This window comes from Trachinotus anak, unplaced genomic scaffold (genome assembly GCF_046630095.1).
Source record: "Trachinotus anak isolate AG129_WGS33_773 ecotype Australia unplaced genomic scaffold, CSIRO_AGI_Tana_v1 ptg000020l, whole genome shotgun sequence".
In the NCBI taxonomy this organism is placed as follows: Eukaryota; Metazoa; Chordata; class Actinopteri; order Carangiformes; family Carangidae; genus Trachinotus; species Trachinotus anak.
In genome coordinates this window covers 4,695,325-4,707,550 of record NW_027273871.1, presented here as the reverse complement: position 1 = coordinate 4,707,550, position 12,226 = coordinate 4,695,325, and the positions used below count along the sequence as shown (strand labels likewise).

General features: G+C 39.4%; 1 protein-coding gene across 2 annotated transcripts; it reads right to left on the bottom strand.

Moving 5' to 3' along the window:
* Window positions 1-405: 405 nt before the first annotated feature.
* tmem248 (transmembrane protein 248) lies at window positions 406-12,226 on the bottom strand. 2 transcript variants are annotated; one of them, XM_071506513.1, is made up of 7 exons: window positions 11,847-12,226; window positions 9,905-10,063; window positions 9,475-9,763; window positions 6,155-6,305; window positions 4,494-4,677; window positions 2,888-3,031; window positions 406-1,238 (listed from the first exon to the last, which is right to left on the bottom strand). In XM_071506513.1, the coding sequence occupies exons 1-7, from the start codon at window positions 11,847-11,849 to the stop codon at window positions 1,218-1,220; spliced, it is 951 nt and encodes a 316-aa protein (XP_071362614.1). In that variant the 5' UTR covers window positions 11,850-12,226; the 3' UTR covers window positions 406-1,217. The 2 variants fall into 2 exon arrangements, with proteins under 2 accessions (XP_071362614.1, XP_071362613.1); XM_071506512.1 differs by having other exon boundaries at window positions 2,850-3,031; window positions 11,847-12,197.

Below are 12,226 nucleotides of genomic sequence, written 5' to 3'. Positions count from 1 at the left end.
TATTTTTAAGCAAGCAAGTCAATCATATTGTACTGTAGGTAAGGCAAGATAATGTTTCGATTCATCCAGGTGCAACAAAGAAGACTATCGAACATCACACGAGTCTAGAAGCCAAAACTACAAAACCATTGCAGAGCGACTGGCGGCTAACGGAAGATGAGAGTGACGAAGCCACAGAGGAAAGAAAACAAAAGGCAGAAAATCATATTTTACGTGCGATGACATCTACTTGTCTCAAAATAATAAAAGAAAAAAACTATTTTCAACACAAACCACAGATTCCCGCAGCTTATTTAACTGCCATTAAAATGGGACTCATTAATTTCACTGTTGATGACATTGCATTTTGTTTTTCTATTAATGTGCACAGTGCAATTATCTAAATACTTAGTGACACTGCAGACACACAGGAGAAAATGGATATTTAATTTGGTAGAGATGATGGAAACTTCACTTCAATTAAACAGACAAATTGCACGAAACTGCTTTTGAGTGGACTTCATGAAACATCCAAATTCTGATCAGACTCAGAGAAACATGCTACATTCATTCCCTTCACTGTTGAAGCTGCAATGCCAAGTGCATACTGAAGATTTAATTCACAAGCATCTCATCCTAAAGGAAATATCTCAACCCCAGCATTCAAGTGTATTTAGTTCACTTAAACACATTGCAGGTGACTACACACCATACTCTCTCATCATGGAAGATAGAAACACCTTGAATATCTCAAATCCTAAACAAACATTTAAATGCTATAAAATGTTAAGTGTAACCCACCTCTCTGCGCTTTAAAGAACTTTATTTCTTTATCTCGCTTGAAAAAAAAAAAAAAAGAGACTAAATGACTGCTAGAAAAATGGCAATGTAGTTTTTGAATCTGGCCTTTTGCTTTTGTTTATGTACTGCATGTTCTGACATGGCACAAGGGGACTCAGGCAAAATGATAATAATAATAATAAACCAAAAAGAAAAAAAAAGGTTTTGCACAGAATATCAGAGTTCCTACAAATATTTACACCACAGATACAGGCACTTGTATATCTTTGGTTGGAGAAACCCAACATTGCAAGAGTAATGCATTCACAGAGCTTTTGTGTCCCTTATTGTATTTCCAGGGTTCACTAGGCAACTGGTAAGTTTAATTTTATTTCTTCTGTTTCTTTGAGTTTTGTCCATGTTACAGGTAAGTTCTGATAGAGCTCTCCGATGCCTTTTTAACTCTCTGACAGCGCCACCTGCAACAGAAGAAATGCAGTTAAGTGCAGCTTAAAACCTTGTCACACAGTCCCTTAGAGAGAGAACACACACACATAGCGCCACAAAAACTGGTAACGTGGACGGAAGCAGAGAAAGCAGATGAATGCAAGATGACAGAGAAGAATCTTTAAAGGAGCTGTCTGTAAGTTCGGCTACATAGCCAATGTTAGCATTAACAGCTGTTTACTCACCAGTCTAGAGGACATGTTGTGAGTTTAGCATCAAATTTTTAGCTTTACTCGCCAAAAGCTGTCTCCAATGGAGGAAAACCCTCCTGTTTTACTTCTATTTCTATCACCTCTTTTCTTCTACTGAAGTTAGCATGCTAACCAGCTAGCTCTGGCCTGATCAGACTTTCCAATACAGAGTCACTGTAGCATCCAGTCTAGTAGCGCTGCTCAGAGGATGCATTATAACCACTTGTAAACACAACAATGGCTGAAGCTCTTCCCAAAACTGGTACATTAACAGCTGTTATTGCTAACGCTGGCTACGTAGCAATAGCAAAACATCCAGATTTCCTCAAGTAATTTTGAGTACTCCAACGACTGCCAAAGTCTCATTCTTGATACCACGACTAGATCTATTCTTATCCTGCTATCTAAGGAGTTATGCATGTGAGCAAGAAACTGCAGCTGTGAAGAAGTCACTAATATAGATATTTTTTTGCATTCAACTGGGTAAAGTATCTAAAATGTCACTATCAAAGTGAAGGACTTCTCTATTCACACTGTAACTTCCCTTTTAACGCACTTTGAGTTCAACTCTGTGTAGTTGGTATCACAATTACACAAATTTATCATTTAAATCTGCATTTCCATGATGTGTTTATCGTCGAGTTAGTAGTGCTTCACTGGTGGGGGCTATTCTTCAGTAAAAACTAATCAAGACAACAGGATATGGACATATTCTTTGCTATTTGGTCAGCAAACTCGTTGAAGGGGGATGAATAGTCCAAACACTGTTAGAGCTGTTAGATGAAGAACTGCAGAGTTTCAGTCTGGCTCCACCCAATCTGCCTGCATCCAAAAAAACTGTCTAATTTCCCCTGTTGTTCCCTCAGCAGGACCCTCACCACCATCCCTTTGGCCTGACTCAGACAGTGAGTCAGAGCATGCTGCCCTATCGTAACTCTGTTCATCTCTGAACTGCTGTGAGCTTCCTCCTTCTACAGTGAATGAAAGATGATACGTGTGTCGATGTGTGTATTGTGCTACATCAAGCAATAAAACCAAGGAGGACAATCTTCTCTTACCCCTGGGAGTGAGACATGACTATGCACATACCAGACGTAGCCAAGGACCATCAGCAGCACATAACAATGTTTTATAGGTTTTGTGGGGAGTCACTAACAACTCAGCTCCTGCTATAATCACTTTAAACAGGACCAGCTGAAGCATTATTGGCAGATATGTTCATGTTAACATTGGCTCTTTTACTTAAGCAGTAAGAAGAAGTTCATGTGCCACATTTTCACAAGTCATGATAAACAGTCATTCATTATTTTGGAAAAATAGCAGAAAATCAGGCGTTTGATTGGATCATGGCTTTGACCAATCAGCGGTCAGCTGATGCTTGGCTGAAACTACCTGTTCACGTCATATAGCACTGCTGGTGTCTGTTGTACCTTCTCAGGGCAGAAGTCGGGGTTGGTTTGTCGTACTTTGCCAGGCCGCCCCTTAATGACTGCATAGCAGAACATAGTGATGACCATGACAAACAGGAAGTAGCTAGTGTGCATCAGATGCAGGTTGATGAGGGAACGGTCATCCTGGTGAGAAAGTGTTTAAAACAGTTAAATAACTCAAATCATCAAAAGGTGATTTCTACATGCTCCCTACACAGAATGTCCTGTGGAACTGATCAGTGCCAGTTCCTGCCAGGGCTGAGTTACAGTATAAAGTACATTACATCACAGTATATTTGTTTACACATAACTTTAATTGAATGTGATTTAAATTCAGTACAAGACTGTGGGAATCATTTTTCTATGAAATGAGCTGATATGTGAATGTGTTTTCTTGCTCCTCACACGATTTTCTCACAACATCTGTGGTAAACTTTGGGATTTTTTTTTTGGGGTGACTGTTTTGCAGCTTGATATTACAGACAATGAATACAGTATGTTTTAAAGCCACATCGCTCTGCCTGACTAGGCACCATGTATGCACAGTTAATGTTTTTTCCACCACTGCTTTTCTTACCATGACGGCAGAGTCTAGTCAATATTTCATGCAACAATGTGTGGATTATGGTTTTTCGTTCTGCACCACCCCAGAACTAAATGATCAAACATAACTGCAACATCCACCTTTATGGTATTCTATGTCAGAGTTAAAAATACAGTTTGGAAAGAGTTTTTTTTAGTACATCAAAGAAAATTTTAATTGCGCAGTAGGTCTGAAGAGTAAAGAAGTAAAACATGCAGGAAATAAAATGAGAATTTACAGCCATTTAGGCTCCATTTATCAAAATAAAGGTCAATCCATTTCTGTGTTATTTTGTTGTTGATGTCTCAAACATCACTCTCAAATCCTCTGTGTGTTCAAGTGAGCTGAGCTCAGGTAACTGTGCAGGCACAGCATATATTTTTTTAATTGTTTTCAGGCTCACTGGACCATTCAGGGCCCAGTTGGAGGTCTGTCAATGGGATCATTGTAATCCTGGAACAATCTACTGCCATCAGTACAGAACTAAGACTGAATGGCTTTCAGAATGGGCTTTGTGTTTGGTTACATTCACCTTGTCTTATAGGGGGTGAGGGAGTGATTCGATACCCTGCTCGAAAAATTACACCAGAATAGTTACAATGACATATTTGATTTTTCCTGTATTCTTGTCTTTTGTGTCGCACTACAATGACTTAAAAAATATAAAATTATAGAAAAAAAAAGTATGTTAAATTAGGCATAAAATACTACATGAACATAATTTAAGAGATATATACTTATAATCTCAAGTAGAAATTAGTAAATATTGTTCTACAGCCGTTCTAACTTGCAACTAACCAAGAAGCTGCATCACAGCTTCACTTTTAAATTTATAAATAAGAAAAAATAAATAGAAAATGAGAAAAGAAGAATAATTTACAGAAACTAATACAATTGATGGAAGAAATCTACCTTTCACCTGGGAGACCTTGACTATTTACAACATTTAGCACTTGTTAAATAAAAACTGAGACTGTGAATAACATCTGCCAGAAATCAGAAAATAAGGAGGTGGTGACTCACATCTGGAACGATGACAGTAAGCTTTGGGTTGAGTGCGTGGTAAACTTTGCCAATGGCTCCTTTGTAACACCAGAACGGGTTGTAGTCCTGACTGTACTTGGTGTCTGAGTCACGGACTGTGGTGAACACCTTGTACCATGACGTAGCATTGGTGTACGTCTCCGGCACGCAGTGCGGTGGCTGCCTGCAAACCAAAACACAGATTATTGTTTGCTGGCTGCTGTTTTTGAACTGTTCACATTATGTTGCTTATGGTAGTGACGGCAGAAAATGTATTTAATTTATCTACATAATTATCTGTATTTACTGATCTGATTATCAACTTCATAATGTTTTTATTATTAGACATTTAAAAGACAATAGAACTGGGATGTGGATGTAGGAGTTTGGTATGAAAGCAAAGGACCAAATACATCAAAAACTAACAGAGCTAGACTGTGTATTACAATAAAATAAAAATCAATATACTGGGACAGAACTGTAGAAAATTATCTATAATATTACAGTTTTTATTTTTACATTGAGCAGCTAATCTTAGGACCTCCAGAGGTCTCTAAAGACAGCTAATACCCTATTACACCTTCAGCTTAAGTGAGATACTGCAGTGTGACATTCAAAGAGGTTGTCTGCCCTGAAAGCAATGACAAACCAATATCAAATCCACATCTGACATCGGCTAAATCTGAATGACACTGCTGGGAGCTCTCAGTCCCAGGCTCTCAGTCTGGTTATGTAATAGTTTCACAAACTGACAAGACGAGCTGCTGCTCCTTCCATAGGGTTCCAGAAGTCCTGGTGCCTGTTTCATCACGCTTTCAACGTGCACGCATGAGATAATTTCGACACGTTTCACTAAACAAGACAAATAACTCGTTTGTGCACCAAGCATGAGCGTCCAAGGGCCCTGTGAGGCTTGCAAATTCAAAATCTACATTTGCAAACCATTGGTGAAACATGAAATGAAACAAGTCACTATAGCTTCACAGCTACTGACGTGTTTGAAGTTAAAATTTAATTGGGAGGTTTCAATGACTGGCCTAGAAAGCAGCCTCTCTCTCTCTCTCTCTCTCTCTCTCTCTCTCTCTATCTCTCTTCCATCTGGAAGCCCACGCAGGATATCAGACAGTGCTACAGTAGCTGCTAACTAAGAGAGCAGAGGGGTGGATTTGACTGTGTTTGGCTTAAGTTTAATTTTGTAGTACAAATTCATGGGATGAATAATCATCGTCTAAATGTAACCTTTGGTAATAATACACCGTGCTGAGCTTCCCTCTGACATTGAGGAAAAAGCCACTGCAAACCCTTTTTCTATATGCTAACAAATATAGAAATAGAGGTGCAGACATAACATCTAACAAAACTCCATAATGAAGCTAAAATATATATAATTTCAGCTTTTAATATTGGACAGATATTAAAAAAAGCTGCTTAATTGTATCTGAGTGTAAAGAACAACAAATACCTCTATGTGTTCTGCCTTCATGTTCATTCACACACTGACTTTCTCTTCTCAGAGACCATATCACCAACTACTGTAACTGTTTGGATTAAACATTGTACGGATACACTAACAGTCATACACTGTAAGAAATGACGTGTATTTCATTTTGTCAGTTATCACCAAGTTCTAGGCAGCGAGTCAAGGAGGCGGTCCAACTCACACTGTGACTGGGAAGATATTGCTGGCCGCTGTGATGGTCATGCAAGTGCTGAACACCACCTGCTCGCAGTGTCCATGCAGCACGCAGTCGTCTGAGTTCCAGGATACAGGCAGGGTGAAAGTGATGTTTATTTCTTCATGGGCTTCCCGGCCTACACACAAAAACAAGTGATTTTACAATGAGAGCATAAAAGATTATTATGAGGTTTAAATGATTAGACATGGAGATCTGTCCGTTTCTCCACAGTGCTTCCACTTTTCAATCTCACTAAGTTGTTTTTGGACAGCCTTATACATTTATGAAACGTACCCATGGCCACAATTCATATGGCTCTAACTTGCATATCAACGTTGTCATAATTGTTATGTTGACATGGGAATAATTGGTTGTGATTAGCCATGATCAGGCTAAAATAAACTACAGGCCTAGAGAGAGGTGCCTCCTTCCTCTGAGGCAATTATCAGAGCCTAAAACAGTCTAAACAGCATGTGCACAATTCCCACAGCAGGAAACCAGGGACAGCAACAGCAGCAATACTTGATGCCATACCAAGCTTCTCCCCTGATAACAAATGACAGACTGATTGTAGACTTATGCAATATTTATCAAACTGCAAAGGGGATTATAAGATTATCATTTAAAATGAGTGGACTCCTGGGTGTGATTTGTGTGCATCCAGGAGGAGGTCGAGGTTTTGGGGGGGGGGGCACCATGGAGAATGAGTCTCAAAGCCAAATTAATTCCCGTTCTCACAGGTCAAAGTTAAAAAAAACTGATGACCTTTCTAGTTAGTCATGAAGCTGTTGGTCTGGGTCATTTTCTCTCAAAATGGAATAAACACTTGAACGTTAAGTGGATGGAGTAGACCATAATTCACAGTGAGGATTTATACAGAAAACAACATGTCAAAATAACATCCAATATACAGTATACAGTATACCTGACTTTTTAAATATAAGGATGCTACATTAAAATTTAAGTAAACTTTGAACAGTAATTTGAACAGTAAATGACTTTGCACAGCTCCAATAAAAGAATTTATTGATATTTCTCAGGAACACTCTATCCCCTATTGTGCTGTGTAAATTCAGACAGGACTGTTTGCTCAGTGTAGTGCAATATTTGCAAAACTCCTATTGACTTTGCGCATCTATTCTAGTTACTTCTTAAAATCAGAAACAGTACATGTTGGCAGGGTGCTCAACAAGGGCCTGAAACAGGGGAATGGCTGTTTTTGCTGAATTTGGGGCATGAAGTATTGTGCATTCAGTAACCACACCCAGTTATCTATCTGCCTCGGTGTGAAATTGTTAGTGCACATCAAAGTTAATGAAAACAGATCAGGTATGTGGAGCTGGAATGGCCTCAAAGGCTGAGAGCTAAAACCACAAATACAGCCAGTCTGGCTGGGATTAATATCAGTACGCAGGGCTGGGAAGAATGAAATTATATGACTTTACCCGAGGAATTTAATCTCCTCTGAATAGAGACAGAGATACAAAAATTTCATTTTGCTCTGTCACTAGGTAATGGAATAACACGGTTAAATTGACCATTTTGCTTACCCTCACAACAATGAGGTTTGTTTTGGAAAGCCCTAATGCTCACATATTTAATTTTCTTCAAAGACGACATCTGATTCAAGTATGACATTTCATTTTGGCTGCTTAAAGTAGATGCAGAACTTCGTAGCCCAAATCTGCCAAGTTTAATGTTGTAATCATTTCTTTCATCCCTCTAAATTCTCTTTATGTGGAGCTGCACAGCCAGCATGCATCAGAAGTGAGCTGCCAAGAAAACACAAATGTTCTTTGAGTATGTCCCACCACAGGAGACAAAAGTAAAAGTTCACAAACACATACACACACACATGCAGACGTGATGTATTTAAAGCTAGTGGTGATCACTCTTCACTCTGCCTCTGTCTTCTGAAACCGAACAGGAACAGCTTAATGTTACACAAGGCCACCACTGTTTACTGACTATGTTTAAGTAAAGTTACTACACAGAGGCGTAAGTTAAAACTAGAGATGTGCATGGTACTTGGCACCAGAAATACTGGTCGGTTATATTCATTATTAATATTTTATTAATGAACAACAGCAGGTAACTGTTGTTTCCTGCCACTTGCTTCAACTGCAGTCCTGGCAGACAACAGCCCTGCTCCCTGTACTAATACCCAGATGTTGTAATAAGCAAGGTGGAAAGTGGGACAGATGACATCTCATAAAACAAGCTTGGTTTGGCAGGATTTTTATCTAGAAAACGAAAGGTAATGCAGCTCATTCCGACAATTCTCACTGTTTTCTTACTTTCGGACTAGTTGACTAGTCTTACCTTAAATTTCCGTTTAACCAACAGGGAAATTAGTGGCTCAGAAAACCCCTAGTTAAAACCCTTTATAAGGACATGTGTGCAGTCATGTGTGACAAATAACTGTTAATTATCATGTAGCAGTAACAACATGACAATAATGTGTTTGAGTCTATAGAGCAGATAAACAGATATGCGGTTGCAAGCAATACAGTTCACTCCATCTGCAGAAGAGTTAGTGACAGCCCAAGCCAATCTGAAACATCAGTAAAGGTGATTAGCAATGCTTACACTAGTTGACCACCATCTGTTTTGAGCTATAATAAATTCTAGTCCTTTATTTTAGCTCACTGTATTCTGCCTGTCAGCCATTGTGTATGTGTAGCGTATCCACAACCTGTATTAGCAAGGCATGAGTTTTAGTTCATAAAAGCTACGGTGTAATGTTACATTTTGAAGAACTACTGAATGGTATGTTTAATAAACTACAAGTGTTGTGTTCAGATTTCTGGCTACACTGTAAAAGGTTGGTGACAGTTTTTCATGAGGTGGAATGGAGGAAAACAAGTTTGTGACTGAGGTCTTAAGTTTGACAGGTGCGGATGACAAATAGGTTAACAACACACACACACACACACACACACACACACAGACACACAGACACACACACACACCTGTGAGGGACACACTGACACGATGCATTCCCCAGACCCTTACACTCACTTTAACCTAATTGTAACCTGAACCCTCAAAAACAGTCTCTACCCAAGGGGACCTCAATTTTTGAAACCCCCATGGATTGGTGAGGTCTCCACCAGGATATAAAAACAAACAAACAAACAGAGACATCAGTAGTTGGATGTCTTATTGGATCTTGTATTCAATTTCTAATATTTATTGGTTAATCATTACAACTCTACCTAAATTCCTGTTTAACACAAAAATATTTTTTTCTGAACACTGAATACAGCACAAATAAACTGGTGATGATGAGAATGAGAACCTACCAGAAAGACCAACTTGCTGCCCCAGCACTGTGGCGTACAGGTGAGTGATATTGCGAGAGTACCCTCCGAACGGGCGCTGGGGGTCCAGCGTGAGGGTGATGGGGACCGAGATGTTGATTGGGCCCGAGTCCTCCAGCAGGAGGGGGGCCTGGGTGCTGGAACGAGCCTGGCCACTGGTTACCACCATGCTCTCTGGTGTGGTGGACTCATTCAGGCCGTGCTTTATCGTTTCATTCTCCGACACACAAAAGTCCAGCTCATTGAAGCGCAGCAGAAAGGTGTTCCAGTCCTGACAAAGAGTACGTGTGTTTTGTTTTTATCAGCATATAACATTTACCACTGTTATAGCTACAGTCTCTCCAAGTATGATACTACCTTTGTGATTTACTTATATTTTCTGCTCAGATTCCCATGCAAAAGTGTGCCTCACCTCTGTCAACTCTGGAGACTTTATCTCTTTAATCTTGAAGAAATAGCCGATGGTCAGGAAGGCGATGGCCACTGCACTGACGCTGATCATAAAAATGACCAGAGGTGGACGGTTGTTGATGTAGCTTCTCAGGTTCTCTACAGGATTCAACAGGTACACCTGCATATGGACAAATACACAATGCGCCATCATGTAAGCAATAATGTTGTGTATCACTGGGGCTCTAACAAAAATGATAAATAATAAGGCCTGACACAAGCATTCTCAATTATTCATTATCTCTATCTGTGTATTTTGCATAGATAATGAAGTCACATTTATACAAATTTGACCTGTCCTGAACAACGGAACACATCTGCCAAGGGCTAGAGCTTCTGTATTAGGTACATTTAAAACATGTTACATTACCAAATGGGCCAGAAAATACCCAGGATTAAAATCATGCAAAAATTAAAGATAAGATAAGATAAGATAAGATAAGATTAGTCCCACAGTGGGGAAATTCACAGTGTTACAGCAACTAAGTGGCAGTGCAGAGAACAGGAAAGCTGCAAGAAACTGCAATAACAAATATTTAGGAAGATAAATAATAACAATATAATAATGTATAAAATATATAGATACAAAAAATTACATATTTAAAGGTAGTTTAGCTGAGACTACATCAGACTTGGATGACTGCTGACAGATATACCGTCATAACTTCCATGCATACAGGGGTTGACAAAGAAAAAAATGGATCTGATGTACTTTCTGAGGATAAACTGGGAAAGGATTAAATCTTTTCTCAAAAATCTGAATATTCTAGCTCTAAGTGTCAACGATGAAAATGTACTGAAGTTCCTTTTCAATCACACTAAATAGATGTGATAAAGCAATGATCACAATTCCAGTTTATCAACTATAACTTTTCAAAAATGTTTAGAGCAGCACAAACATTACTCCCAAAGACAATATAGACAAGTAGCTTGATACGATATTTGTAATATATATCTATCCATCATCAAAACAAATTTTTAGGAAGCTTAACTGTACAAGCAGTGTATTTGAAGCTACAATGGCTGCAAATTAAAATCATGAAACTTAACATCAATTGGTTTAGCAAGATGTTTTTAGCAGTAGAATAAAGTATTAAGTTGAATGAGAGGTTTACATTAAGGGTTTGTACATGTGCTGTCAATGAAACAACTTTTTCTGCGTGTTTCCTTGGACCACCACTGTCTAACATACTTTATTATGCAAAATACTTATTTTAAAAATACAATTATTATTATTATTTCATATGAAGGTATAAAATAGGATTATCAGTTTCACAAACTAAGACATTTTTAAGTTATTTTTTTAACTTCTGCCATCTTTGGTTGTTTAACGTGTTTTTCTCAGTGTTTATGCAAATAATTCCTAAATGTGTGAATTTAACAACCACACAACCACACAGTTTTACAGGATGTGTCGTCATTATCCGTCACTCTCAGGAGATATAGTAGCTACCTGGTGGTGCGTGACTTTTAGCCATGTTCTTCAAGTCAAAACAGGGCATGTCTGAGCAGCATGCAAGACCACTTCCCATGTGACTTCACAATACTAAGATCTGACTTCAGGCTACGGCGCTCAGGACGGAGTCAAGGGCTGACATTTTGTTGAAGCAAAACGATGAAAGACGTGAATGTTTTCAAGCTGTAGGGCTCCCAACTATTACCTAAAGTGAGGACATTAGGCATTAAACAAACATCTTCAAACAGCAAGGGTTTTGTTTGTCTCTCTTCACACAAGGAGACCGCAGTCAACCAGGTGACAGACGCTGTCAACCCTGTAGCACGATGAGCTAGCTACCTGGCCCTTTGACAATCCGTTCAAGATGTCAAAACAAACGGGGTCAGACTATAACATTTCCAAAAACAGCTGGCTAAATTTGACGAAATAACACATGAGCAGCTCTCACCATTTTCTCTTTCTGTGCATGCGACGGATGCTAGCTGGGAGTTTCGTTGCGGGCCACAATAAAGGCAGCAGTTTTGCTAGCAAGCTAGCCTCGCCGCGGAGCTAGCCTGTACTGCTAGCTTGCTGCTCGCTTTCCCGAAGCTAGTCCCTCCTGAATATACAGCTGAAAAGTCGGCGTTGGGTGGAGACGGGCAGGCTTTCAGCGTAAAAAACACCACGTATACTCCTTCCCATTCTTTGCACTATAGTTCGCTGCAGGTGTGATGAGAGGTATCTCCTGCGCACAGCCTGGAACAACGTCAATAATATATCTGGGTCCTCCCTGCTGACATCTCCTCCGCGTACTCGCTGATGCGTAGTGGAAGCGTCGCAGCGCCGCCT

Excerpts from the sequence above, each read along its gene's own strand:
- tmem248 (XM_071506512.1), bottom strand. Across the intron at positions 9,764-9,904 it reads AGTCTCCAGAGTTGACAGAG|GACTGGAACACCTTTCTGCT; the intron begins GTGAGGCACACT and ends ACTCTTTGTCAG. Across the intron at positions 3,032-4,493 it reads TTACTGTCATCGTTCCAGAT|GATGACCGTTCCCTCATCAA; the intron begins GTGAGTCACCAC and ends CTTTCTCACCAG.